The 13,614-nt window shown below is 35.6% G+C and overlaps 2 protein-coding genes across 2 annotated transcripts; both read right to left on the bottom strand.

Annotated features, from left to right (window-relative positions):
* Window positions 1–1,973: 1,973 nt before the first annotated feature.
* LOC130977066 (stilbene synthase 3-like) lies at window positions 1,974–3,932 on the bottom strand. Its single transcript, XM_057902065.1, has 2 exons — window positions 3,661–3,932; window positions 1,974–3,172 (listed from the first exon to the last, which is right to left on the bottom strand). The coding sequence occupies exons 1-2, from the start codon at window positions 3,839–3,841 to the stop codon at window positions 2,181–2,183; spliced, it is 1,173 nt and encodes a 390-aa protein (XP_057758048.1). The 5' UTR covers window positions 3,842–3,932; the 3' UTR covers window positions 1,974–2,180.
* A 6,065-nt stretch (window positions 3,933–9,997) lies between these two features.
* Window positions 9,998–12,962, bottom strand: LOC130974642 (protein FAR1-RELATED SEQUENCE 5-like). The gene is made up of 9 exons (XM_057899504.1): window positions 12,610–12,962; window positions 12,483–12,513; window positions 12,113–12,392; window positions 10,930–11,891; window positions 10,751–10,833; window positions 10,624–10,665; window positions 10,445–10,501; window positions 10,225–10,281; window positions 9,998–10,091 (listed from the first exon to the last, which is right to left on the bottom strand). The coding sequence occupies exons 1-9, from the start codon at window positions 12,960–12,962 to the stop codon at window positions 9,998–10,000; spliced, it is 1,959 nt and encodes a 652-aa protein (XP_057755487.1).
* Window positions 12,963–13,614: the final 652 nt, after the last annotated feature.

The raw sequence follows: 13,614 nt of genomic DNA, 5'->3' as shown, positions 1-13,614 counted from the left end.
AGAAATACTAAAATATAAATAGATTTTATTATTTTTTATTATTAATTAGCTAGCAGGGATGGACCTAGAGGGGGCAAATAGTGGCCTGGACCCCCCTCCCCCCCCCCCCCAAATTTTCAGAAGCTATACTTATATATAAGATTTGTGTTTAAAAAATAAAAAAGTATTATGTAATTTAATAGTTTTATATGTATTATTTTTCACTATGAAATAGATCTATGTCTTAATTGTTTAATTCACTAATATTTTTTACCTAACTAATTTAATATAATACTCTCAAGTCTTTGTACCTTTCAAATTAGTTTTTATAAAATAATTTCTATATTTATTTTTAAAAAAAATCATTTGTTTTTTTATATTAATATATTTAACATTTATATTTTTATATTAATAATAACTTACGTAGTTATGTTTTGGTAATCACATTATGTACTTTAGATATTATTTTCTTGTAAAAAATATTAATTTTTCTTCTAAATTTACGTTGTTAAAAGAAAAATTTTATAAATATATCTTATATCTTGTATTCTATAAGGGTACTGTGTTTTTCAAATAACTAATAATTTATAATTTATTTTTAAATTTTTTAAAATTTTTGAAAGAATGAATTTTAATTAATAAGATATGTGATAATTTTTAGCTAAACACACTAGAAATTATTGGTATTTTATAATTTAACAAGACTGAAAGTTTGGAGTCCTATTCATTTATGCAGTCAATCACATTCACATGCTCAAGTGAATAAGCTCAAGAAGACAATGTTATAAGAATGCAAAATTGACATCACAGTTCTAAGATCTTAATATAGCTAAACTAAATTACTAAAAGACGGACGGGACGCAATTCTTAGTGGATTAGGATCAGCCTCAATTCTTTTTATATTATTTCGATGAATTCAATTGATTGGGTAACACAATCAATCAATTGAATTGTGAGACCTCAGGTTGTTTTGAAGCATTCAATCGATTGGATAGTACAAGCAATCGATTGAATTATTAAAAGCCCACACTTTAGACATCGTTTAATCGATTGGGTAATATGATCAATCGATTGAATTTTGCGAAAACCATGCTGCCTTGCAATTTTCAATCGATTGTTTTGTAATAACACCTTTTGCCCAATCGATTGAGTTATGGAAAACCTGAAATTCAATCGATTGTTTTGATAATCCAAACGATTGATTTTCATAGAAACACGATTTCACAGCCTTGGACGAACGTCACGGATGAAATATAATCTTTTAATCGATTGGAATAGGCAAAAAGTTTATTAAGATCAATCGACGATCTAATTCGTTATTGTTTTTGTTTTTTATTATTAATAAACATAATAGATTAATGATAAAATAATAATTTATAAATAAAAAATAATTTTTATGATTAAATAAAATATATGGGGTTAATTTGTAATTAAAATTGGATAAAGACTATTTATCAATTATTAAAAAACTTAAAAAACATGTTTTATTACAGGACTATCGAATCTAATGCCAGGTTACCGACAGTTCCGAGAAATACTACTGTTTTCTAAACGTATTCTGCTTGCAGAAGTATAAAACCAGATAACCTGATACTTAATATATTTGAACTACTATATATGCTACTTTAATGTGTAACACAAGTTATAACTAGAACAATACACAATAATATATATCAAATTGAATTTTATTACGTATTTGCTACAACACAAGATGACATGAGTTTCTATAAGATTAATTTTATTATATTCAAGCTTGTATATATAATAACGTAACATATTAAAAATTACACAAGAAAGTAACATTATATATATTATTATACCATTGCATGAGATACTTCAAACAAACGATAATATAAAAAACTACAAACACAATACTCCTAAGCCTTGTACTATCATACCTAATATATACTTTTTGACTTTTTCTTAAATGGAATCTCATGAAGGTGCTTATATTTATAGATGAAAATGCAACTCAAATATTGGCATGTGTCATGTTGCTGAATTGAAAAGAATTTGATATATTTTTTACTAACAGTTACAAACTTTTTAAGCATAAAGAATTAACTTTAGATATCTTTATCTAAGTTTTCACTCATCTAATATTCTATATGGGCCAATCCGTCCCATATTTTGGGGTAAAAGAAATTATTAAAAAATAACATAGTCGTATACATGCAGAGACATGCATATAACTACACGCATCATATGGCCACGCTGCGGAGAACAACGGTTTCAATAGTAAGTCCAGGACCAAATCCAAAAAGCACACCCCAATCAAGTCCTTCTCCGGTGGTTTTAAGTCCTCTTTCAAGGGACTTCTTCCTCATCAAATCCATAATGAAGAATACACATGCACTTGACATATTACCATAATTACTAAGCACATCTCTAGTGGTTTTCATTTTCTCTGGCTTCAAATTCACCTTCTGCTCAACTTGGTCCAGAATTGCACGTCCACCAGGGTGTGCAATCCAAAATATTGAGTTATAATCAGATATACCCAACGGATCAAAAGCTTTACTCAGTGCTTCGTTGATGTTCTGCGAAATAATATCAGGAACACTCTTGTTAAGATAGAATGTAAGCCCAACTTCACGAAGGAGGCCGCCGATGGCTCCATGGCTGCCAGGGACAAGTTTTTGATCGGTCGAAACAAGCTCAAAGATAGGCTTCTCAACCTCTGGCACAGGATCAGAACCAATGATAATCGCAGCAGCTCCATCCGCAAATAATGCTTGCCCTACAAGACTATCCATGTCTGTCTCACTAGGACCACGGAAAGTGACTGCAGTATTCTCGGAACAAACGATAAGCACACGAGCATCCTTGTTGTTTTCAGCCAAGTCCTTAGCCAAGCGAAGGACAGTGCCACCAGCAAAGCAACCTTGGTGGTACATCATGTACCTCTTGACGCATGGGTCGAGGCCTAAGAGTACGATGAGTTCGTAATCAACGCCAGGCAACGCAACACCGCTGGTGGTACAGAAGATCAAATGCGTGATCTTAGACATTGGCTGGCCCCATTCCTTGATGGCCTTGGTTGCAGCCTCTTTTCCAACCCTTGGTACCTCCCTGATCATCATGTCTTCCCTTGCATCCAACGATGGTGCCTTGTATGCACACATGTTGGGGTTTTCTTTTAATATTTCTTCTGTTAAGTACATATGTCTGTTCTTGATCATTGTCCTCTCACCTAAAATGATATATAATTCACATCCATCAATACTCTTTTTCAAGTTTAATACATCATTCACTTATATATAAAAAAATGGGTTTTTACATTTTAAATTCCGATCATTTTGCGTATCAAACCTTTCAAGTTATTCATGTAGTGATTTAATTTAAACTTTCAGGTTTGATTTAAATAGTTTATCCAAATTTAATTATAGATATAATGTATTAAATCTAATTATATATGAGTAAATAAATAAGTATGTAAAAGATCAAGAAAGTATATATGACCAAAATAAATTTGTGTATGTTTAGAAACATAGGGAAATAGTAACTTGTTTAGTAGTTATTGTTATTACTATATATGAGTTGGATATATATCATATTATGGTACACGGTATATAATATGTTAATTGTCGTGTATCAATAATATAATATCAAAGTAAAATAATGAATTTTAGGTTGATAAATATTAAATTAAACATTAAAATATTTGATAACAATACTTACAAATACGTTGGAATTTTTTCTTTAAGTCGGTCATGTGTTCGCTATTGGTTACTCTGAAATAATAATCTGCATATGTACTCTGATCAACACAATTTGGTGGATTTGCTGTACCAATCGCCAACACGGTTGCTGGGCCTTCTGCCCTTTGTTGAATCTTGCGGATGTCATTCACAGCCACCATGTTTTCTTAGCTAAGATCTTTGGGATAGCAAAGCTCAAATATGTTCTTTGGAATAACAAATGTATTTTGATTTGATGAAGACTTAGGCAGGGGATAGGGGGATATTTATATGCTTGAGAGTAGGGACATATGTGGAATTAAATGGACATAGAAAACGTGCTCAACTCAAAAGTGTTGTGATAGTGACAACGATTATTATTTATGTAGTTAGTTAACTACTTCAAAAATGATGTTCTCAAAGAAAGAATAGTAAACTCGTGATAATGTGCAGTATTCGAAAACGATGTTCTCTGACTTTGAAAGGATAAAGCCGCTGCAATTCTGGACCAATAATTTGGAGGTTGGGGAGGAAATTTCTATTACATCACTCTCTTATTCAGTGATTTATTGGAGAAATTTTTTATTGCCTTCTATTTTTTATATTTTAATTTTATTTGTATATTATTTATGCTTTCAATTATCTATTATTTATTATCTGTTGTCTATTTTTTATTATATAATATAAATGTAAACATATTTAGTGTATAATCTTTTATTCTTAAAGTTTCTTTGGTATATAAATTTATTAAAAAATCAAGTGTTTCTTTTTTATGGATTTTTCTACAATAAAAAATCAAGTGTTTAATATTTTAATATCTGTCATTATTGTATTTGCTAATTAGAGTTGTCCAAATTATGAAAAAATTATTTTGATACTTTAATTTTACTGTTAGACAAGTTCTTATCTTAACTTTAATTTTTTCCAACAATTATATAACTTTCCATTCAGGAAAAAAAGATAGTTGGACGTCACGTGTTTCACTGGTATCATCAAATCTTCGAACCAAAAATGTTCGTGTGTTATTATAATTAATGATACTTATTGTATATTTATAAGTGATCTTATCATTTACTGGGTGCATGTGTGAGGAGTTTGGTGGATGACAATGGAATCTACCACCATATATGACTCTGGTGGTCTTAATTAATTGACTATATTAGATGAGTTTAGTAGATGAATTTACTAAGACTAAGATGGTGGCAACCATATTTTATTAAGGGATAATGCTAGGGAAACAATGGAATATGTGTACAATGGCTACAATGGATCCTTTAAAAGGCCCAATTAGTTTAATAAAGTAAATTAGTCCATTAATAACCCTAATCTTTTTTAGATGTTTAGTTAACCATACCCCAAATTTTTACAAAATTACATTTTTCTCCTAAATCCCAATACAGTAAATTGAAACCCTTTTACCCCCTATTCCAAAACCCTTTCAAAGCTTGGTGAAAGGAAGACCCGTCAGCGCCGTCTGAGAAGGAAGACCCCTCATCTCCGGAAACGGCAACCACGGTAGGCGAAAAGGTTAGGGAACTGCACCCAACGTGGCCGTCGAGACCACCCAGCCGTGACCGCCCGAGAACGTCGCGTATAACACGCCGTGATCGTCCGAGAAACTCCGTGCTCCGCCTCTGATCAGATCCGAAGGGAGTGAGGCCACTGAACATCCCACCGTCGCCGACCCGGAGTGTGTTCGCGGTGTGCCTCCGACCAAAGCTGAAGCATTTGAGCCGTTGCACTCGTGTGGGCACCCCGTCGCCGGTAAGTATCTGTAGTTGTTCATCTTCCAAACGGTTATAGCTGTTGCATGTCGTGTTAGAGATAGATATTGTTGATTATATGAGTGATTAACCATGGTAAGGAAGCTATGGGTTCGATGGTATCATCCCGGAGATTGTGGGCTAGGTAGTTCATTTACGTTGTTCTAATTCATGATGATTTAACTTTAGCGCGGGAAAGAACCGAAAAAGTTTGTTCGTTTTGATTTCATAGCATTTTAAATTAATTTTTTTCCTTTTTTTGACTGTATCTGTGTGGACCATGTGCATCTAATTTGTCGTTTTGTTGCTTGACCATTGTTGACTCTGCATTGATATTATCTCGAATGGTTAGTTTAGTATGACTTTGGATGGTTAGTTTAGTATGATATTGGATGGTTAGTCTTGAAATTTTTTTTGACTCTGCGTTGATATTATCTTGGATGGTTAGTTTAGTATGGTCATATTATTTTATGTTCTTCAAATTTTGTGAGGCGTGTCTTGATTTATCTTAGGTTTGTGCTGGGCATGTGTGGTTACTTAACATAACTCTGCATTTTGGAATTATTTTCCTGTCATCCAAATCAGTTTGGGGAAAGTTGATTTGCTTCTCTTGATTTTTTGAAATATCTATTACATACTAATACCAATGACTTGTTTTTCAACCGTATAATTTTGAATTTCGTGGGTATGTTACTTTCATATCTCGTTCTTTTTATGAGCTGAATATATGTGAAAAACTGAAAAATATTTCACTTCTTTCACATGCAATTAGAGGATGTTTTGCAGTTGAAGAAACTCTGATTTGTCATATAAGTATAACATGCTTAGTAATTATGTTTAAAGGATCAAAGTTTAAGGATCAAAGTAATTATGTTTAAATTTTCTATTTTTTTCCTCTTGGAAAATAACATAATATATAATGTAGGTTTTGTTTTATAACACCGTAAAGCGCAAAAAATTATTGAAAAAATAAATTTTTTTATAAGTTTAATACATTATATATAAAAAAGTAAAAGGAAATTATCATTATCTCCGTTAAGTTCTCTAAAAATATGTTTTAGCTAAATTCTATAATATGTTATAGTATTTATTATCAAATTAAGATTTTTCTATATGAAAACAAGTTAAAATGAAATTTTCTTTTTAATAAGCAACAGGCATAAAAGTCCAAAGACTTAGCTTCTACTTCTCCATAGTTTAAGAATTCATAATTAATACTTGAAAGTTTAAACTCTTTGTTTTCCGAAAAAACATAAATCACTACTCAAGTATTCATACATAATCGGTGATACGATATTTGCGAAGTTATAAGAACCTATTTTAAAATTTAGATAAGCTACCGAATTATTTAATTGTATTGTTTCATTGTTTGTTAGAGCTAAGCATTACCGTTGGTGTGGTTGATAGCGTGTAATTACTGATTCATGTGTTCATGGATTAGTTTTTCATCCTAATTATAGATGGTTACTAATGAGAAGTTTTGAGCCTTGATATTTGTTTATCTTTCATAACATATAAGATACACTGAAAGGTTTCAGGGGGACTATTGCGTAAGCAGATTACCACGCTGCTCGAACGAATCAATCTGTATACCGGCTGACCTGAAACTCAGATGGGTAAAAAGGTATCGAACAAATTACATCACTAAATCAACATATTTTTTTTAAAACGTTATTCTGATCCTCTTTGGTTTTGCTCAACAGAAACTAGTAGAGACCCGGTGCTCACCTTGCTACATCAATAACTTATTTACCCACCCGGAACGACATCATGAACGAGCTAAGTTGGACGAGATTGAGGCCATAGGATTCGGTTTCCTCCGTCGCGTACCACAATGGCATGTGAAACAGAGCATCATGCTCCAACTAGCCAAGGCTTATGACGTTGACACAGACACGCTCATGGTGGACGCAGGGAACATTCACATTAGTGCCGAACTTATTGGCAGTGTATTCGGCATACCTTCTCATGGTTAGTGTTAGTTATATAGGTTGTAAAAATTTCTCTGAGTGGTTTACTTTATCTGTTTTTGACACTTAGTAATTGTGGCAAAATGTTCCGTTCCTCGCAGGCGAACCAATACCAGAATTGCAGAAGAAAAATCCATCGCATCTTGCAATTAAGGCGGAGTTTCAGAAGAAAACAACAAGCCAAATCCGTGAGTTTGTCTTTGCTTGTCCAATGGAGACTGAGCAACAGAGGATGAGGTTCAGAAGATACTTTATCTTGGTGGTTTTGAAGATGTTTCTGAACCCCACAAGCCAGCAAACTATTTCTCCGTGGCACCTCCCTCCAATATTAGATGTGTCGAACCCTAGAAGGTTTCATTGGCCTTATCACATATTAAAGTGGCTGCGGGATGCGATAAGTAAATTCCAAGATGAGAACAGGGAAACATGCGGCGGGTGCATGTTCGTGCTGCTGGTAATGCAATAAATTAAGTTAATTTGAAGCCAATGTACCACCGTATGTGTAATTCCTAAAATTTAAGTTATTTTTCTATAGCTTTTGTACTTTCAGCGCTTGAAACATGGTCCATTGCATGCATGTCGAGTTCCCGAACCCTGTATTGTTGAGTGGACGACTAATGAGCTTGATAAGAAGGCCGACTACGTCATCTCACAGGTTCAACTTCTACTAATGCATTTTATAAATTCTAGTTGATAAAAGAAATGCAATTGGCGGTCCACATTGAGTGATTGAAATCTTGCTTTTGACCAAATGTTGAACACACAGGGTTCCATAGTAACAAATGTAAGGACCAAGAGAAAGCAGAAGAAACAATGTTCGAGTAAAGCTGTTAACGAGGGGGGAGGTGTAAAAGGACCCGCAGCGGCACTGACGAATCACAATCTACCAAAGGGAAAACTTCACCTCATCCAACCTATAGGAAGGCAGAAAAGGTAATTTTCACTGGGTTTAACTCAGCTTGAAATGACTCCAACCCCGTCCCCACTACATTCAATTCATCCAAGATTAAGAGAAATAAAGATGGGAGAGACTAAAGAGGAACAAATAAAAACATGGATAGTTAACCCATCATTGGATAAAAATCAAGATTTAGCTTCCTACGAAGGGCGAGGCTACATGGTACTACAAAGGAAGGATTTCTGGACCTTGAAACCCCGCAATTGGGTAAACAGCTGTGTAAGTATATGAACTTAAGCATGGGTTTTAATTCTCTATACTTGTATCGGTGTTTAAATTATACATGCTGAATACTCTGTGTAGGTAATTCAATGGATGTGTTATTCTTACAACGACACTCAATCATCTAGGTTCAAGCGAGAGTTCTATTGCGTGTGTCCAGGCATATTGGTAATTACATTCATATTACAATGTGGAGAGAGCTTTTTCTTGGGATTCTTACTATGTGTGGATATGCAGGAATCAGTGATAAAAAATCATACTCTGGAAACATTTATGGACGGTGTGGCACCAATTTATGATGGTCTTAGTCCAAGCTTTGGTGATGACACTAGGTTCTTTGACAAGGTAGAAGCTGCAAAGAGAAAATGGGTGAGTTGCTGTTTTATATTTAAATAGCTGTTGGAAATAGCTTGTCACATGATTTGAGAATGTTAAGGTTCTTGAATGGTCGAATGAGATCAATAGTTTTTGTGTTGTTCCTTTTTTTTTTCCTCACATGGATAATTTCTTCATATGTATTGCTTGCTGCAGTGGTTAATTCCTTATTGTTGGAGGGGCCATTGGTGGGTATATGCATTTGATGTGGTTACAAAACGTTTAATTATTCTCGACAGTTTGCATTATGGTCCAGAAGATGATAAGCGAATAAAGCTCGATGCATATGTGGTAAGATACCATAATTCTTTTAATCAATATTCATCCGCACAGTTCAGCCCACTTTAAATTTTGCTCGCGTATGTTCGTTGCATGATTTTCAGGGGAGACTATGTGAGGATATGGCAAGCATTTCTATTCCTGCATTTGTTCGGACAACGCACGGCCCAGCTCGTTCGTACGCGATGGTTCCAAAGCAACCGAACAAGTGAGATGAAATTTTAACCCAAATTTAAGGCTTTGTTAGATATCATTTGAAAATTTTTCGTACCATGTAACTTGGTTTTCCTCAACTTAATTGCAATAGCGTTTTATTGTCCTGTAGCTTTGACTGTGGCATGTGTGTCATTAAGTTGATGGAGAGCTGGACCGAAGAACGTCAACTTTGTGAATGGGATGAGGTTTGTAAATTTCACATTTGCGCAAGTGTCATGATTGATCTTGTATAATTATTAATGTAAAGGTTCAATATACTAAACCAACTGATAAATCTACCCACAGGATTCACTCCAATCAGACAGGATGGAGTTGATGCTAGATATTATTTGTGGCCCGCACAATACATTGGTACACCAGCTCATTTCGTTATTGGAACAAAAGGCTATACCTGTTCGTCGCAATGAACCACGGAACAAGAAGAAGGACGTTTGTTCACCATACACTGCACCTAGTACACGGTCATTGATTGAACGTGCGGAGGGATTACCGAAGGGGGCAATGCGCAGAGGGAGGAAGAAGTTGCTTACTTAGTATTAGTTACACTGAATTCAACTACTTTGTTATACTGAGTTTACTTACTGTTGACATGCTTAGTGCTTTGTTATTTTTCACATTAGAAAGACTTGATTCCATGACATTTTTTTTCCTACAGTACAATGACATATTGGTTATGTTAACTAAAAATTATCCATGTCTTTTAGATTTGAGACTCCCAGATTTGTAAAGGTTGTTTGGTAAAGCTGCCATATTTGTGCTTATCAAAACTGGTGACCACTAACCATCCGCCAATATAGCTAATCTGAACATCCAATAACTTACTAAAATGAACATCCAGTCTAACAAGGACAAATCCAAAAATAACCAAGTGATCACAAAATTTAACGGATAACCATCTTTGTTTATAGTAAAAATGAACATCTGAACACCTATAGAAATGAACATCTACTTTAGTTCATAGAAAATACGTGAAAACAATGTCTATGAGGAATAGCTACGTACCGAAAAACTATATAGTCAAGCGTGTAGAAATCAGAAACAACTTTATTAAACTGTATACTAAGTTATAGAATAATCATCAAATATACATGTTATGCTTTAAGTCTACAAGAAATAAAAATAGTAAAATGCTTCGTTTTAACAAATGAAAAAATGGTTCTTGCAATCAATAGCATGTGGACCTTTGCAACAGCTGCCTTAGAACCTTGAAACTAACATGAATCCTATAAACACAAAAATGAGAAAATATACACTATCACAACCTCGTACCACTAATCCCATTTTTGGTTGAAGGAGCTTAACAAAGACATGAAACCACCGTCTTGTTTGGGAACATCCAGGCTAGAAACATCACAATGGTTTATATCTTGAAATGTGTGCGGACGAACCACCTGCCAAAAATTAAAAAGAAAAAGTCCAATAGTTATGTTATAGGATAGTACTATACCAAATAAACATACAAAGTTGGGATTAAGCAAAACATATACCGGATGTGAATTCTTTTGTTTTCTCCGTCTTGAATTCTTGATGGACTTCTCAAGGGCAGAGCCAAGCCTCTTACTCTTTGGCCTGCCCTTTGTGGTGACCTTCGATGGGCCTTGGATGTCATCAACACCGACATCATTCGAACTCTGAGAGCCAATGTTGGTCTGAGTCTCTGCCATGCTCTCGGACCTCTTTTTGGCACGGTGCGTAGCCAACTTGGTCCTTGTTTCTTCCAAAGCAACATGCAGCAATGCTGTTTCTTCATCATCACCGAGGAACTCTTGAGCAACATTATAGAAGTGTGCACACAGTTCCCTAAATGCAACATGACTCTCATCTGACCGACTGACATCATGGCTACTTTTGACATACGTATGCTTGCGCTTTATCTTCTTGCTCCATCGAGGAAGAATATAACAGGACGGTACTTTGTACACTTTATACGAATGGAAAACTTCAAGGCAGTGACAGCATAACACACCTGAACTCTCAAAAAGATTGCATTCACAACGAAGCTCATGTGTGGAACGGTCAAAGTGAACATCATACGGAACGCATAGAATAGTATCGTTGAGTAGTTTCTCCTCTTCCACCTTCACGCAGACCACTGGACCCTGTTCATCAACTGCAGAAACTCTGCAGTTATCCTTCCTCACAAACTCAATTTGAACATCCCTAAAAATGCTCGTGGTATACTCTTGCTGAAACTGTTTCTCTATAGGCGAGGTAGTTGCACAAGGGATAACCCCCCTCGAGTCTGCAGCATCATCCTCCAGTTCCCTCTGCTCCTTGACTCCAAGCACATTGTCATATTCATGAACAAATTGGACCAAGCTAGTTTTACTGTGTAAGTATCCACCGTAGAATGCGTGCATGCTCTCACTCCTCTGCGTACTCCGCATTCCTGCCCAAAATTCACCCTTGAAGTATATTGGGACCCACATGCGTCGGTCATCATACAGAACTACACGAAATAAATAATACCAAATTAAGCATATAAAGCTTACACCAAACATATTACTAAACCTGAGAAATGAACATCCACAATCACTGATATATTAACCATCCAAATATTTACTATAATGAACATCTAGCTAATTGTCATCCAAACTTACTGATAAACTAAACATTCAGATGCCGACCAATTGCAATTAAAGCGCGAGAAGTAATCTTACAGAAACAAACCTGACAGCCATGTGTTGTTATGTAAGTTGTACTCATCTATAAAATCAGCCCAATCATCTTCAAATGACTCCTCCGTCCGAGAGTTCCACACAATGTCGTTTAGGTCACCATACAAAGCTCCGTACCGGCGGTAACCCCCAAGCTTCGAAGGTAGCTTATTCATAATATGCCAAATGCACCACCAGTGGCGTGTGTCGGGTAAAGTATTTTTGATCGCACGGTAAAGGGATCGACATTGATCGGTTATGATACACTTTGGAGCAGTTCCCATGCACTTCACCTATTGGAGAAAAACCCACTCATAACTTCCGATTTTTTCATTCCCCAACAAAGCACAACCGAGGAGGGTCGACCTACCATGGTGGTTGACCCCAACGAACGACACAAACGGTAATCCATGCCTACCAGAAAAACCAACCAGATGTAAGAAATGCCAATCAAGATCAAAATTCGTATTATCAAGAAAAGGTAAAAACACCAACTTAACTAATGCGTACCTATTTGTACTGTACGTGCTATCAACTGACACGACGTCTCCATAGTATTCATACGACGCCCTACACCTTGCATCAACCCATATTGCACTCTTAAATTTACACTCATCGTCCAACTTCACCGCGTAAAAGAAGTTCGGATTGATGTCCTTCATTCTCCTAAAGTAGCTCATCATCTCCCTGACATCCGCATTAACGTTGCTACTTCGGAGCCTTGCTGTTATATAGTTTCTTAAATCCTTCTCTGAGAATCCCAAGTTAGAGGGGCCACCAGCCTCATTTGACAAAGCAAGGAATGTCTTGTTTGGTCGAATCCCAGCCTCATCATTATCCTCGATCACGCACTTCGCATGCATGGTCAACTGCCTATACTCATGATAGTGCACTGCCTTTTTCGGTGAACAAGGGTGAGAGTGCGTCAAGTCAGCCTTGAGCAGAACCTAGTCTTGCACGTCTTTATCAAACTTTACATATATCCTTGCCTTGCACCCAGCAGCTGAAATCGTATTCTTCCGCGTTGGTGCTTTAACACGAGACTCGCGGATCCCATCGCGATTACAGTGTATAGCCTGGTTAATGGGAGCCTTCGTGATCTTGTCAAATGTTGTCGTCCTTATCTTAGTTGCAAATCCAGCTTTCTTTGCATAGGACACATAAAAGTCATGCGCTATCTGTAGCTGAGGAAATCGCATTCCAACTCTTGGTATCTCATCTTCTTGTAGGTTACTATGATCTGGTAACTGTATTTTATATTAATCCGAAAGAAAAATTAATTACCATTAGTCTTCAAATAAAACATGAACATTATGACTAAACAAAAGTAAGCTAGACTCCAGTACCTCATCACCAGGCTCCATCTCTTCACTTCCAACATCCATAACATCCGACAACTGCATACCCGATAATTTCAAAACAAACAGAGTAACCAAAAGGAGGAAGAACCTTATCAAAACTCATTTAAATAAAATCTCAAAAACAATCACCGAAAACACATCAACAGCTACAAAA

This window comes from Arachis stenosperma, chromosome 4 (assembly GCF_014773155.1).
Source record: "Arachis stenosperma cultivar V10309 chromosome 4, arast.V10309.gnm1.PFL2, whole genome shotgun sequence".
Lineage (NCBI taxonomy): Eukaryota > Viridiplantae > Streptophyta > Magnoliopsida > Fabales > Fabaceae > Arachis > Arachis stenosperma.
This window is presented reverse-complemented; position numbering and strand designations above follow the sequence as displayed.

What these genes read in the sequence shown, in the direction of transcription:
- LOC130974642 (XM_057899504.1), bottom strand. Translation starts at nt 12,962, where the DNA reads ATGCATGCGAAGTGCGTGATCGAGGATAATGATGAGGCTGGGATTCGA. An exon ending in CTAAGGCAGCTGTTGCAAAG is followed by an intron (nt 10,502 to 10,623) that starts GTCCACATGCTA and finishes TCTATAACTTAG; the next exon opens with TATACAGTTTAATAAAGTTG. An exon ending in CTTGACTATATAGTTTTTCG is followed by an intron (nt 10,282 to 10,444) that starts GTACGTAGCTAT and finishes TGTCCTTGTTAG; the next exon opens with ACTGGATGTTCATTTTAGTA.
- LOC130977066 (XM_057902065.1), bottom strand. Translation starts at nt 3,841, where the DNA reads ATGGTGGCTGTGAATGACATCCGCAAGATTCAACAAAGGGCAGAAGGC. An exon ending in GAAAAAATTCCAACGTATTT is followed by an intron (nt 3,173 to 3,660) that starts GTAAGTATTGTT and finishes ATATCATTTTAG; the next exon opens with GTGAGAGGACAATGATCAAG.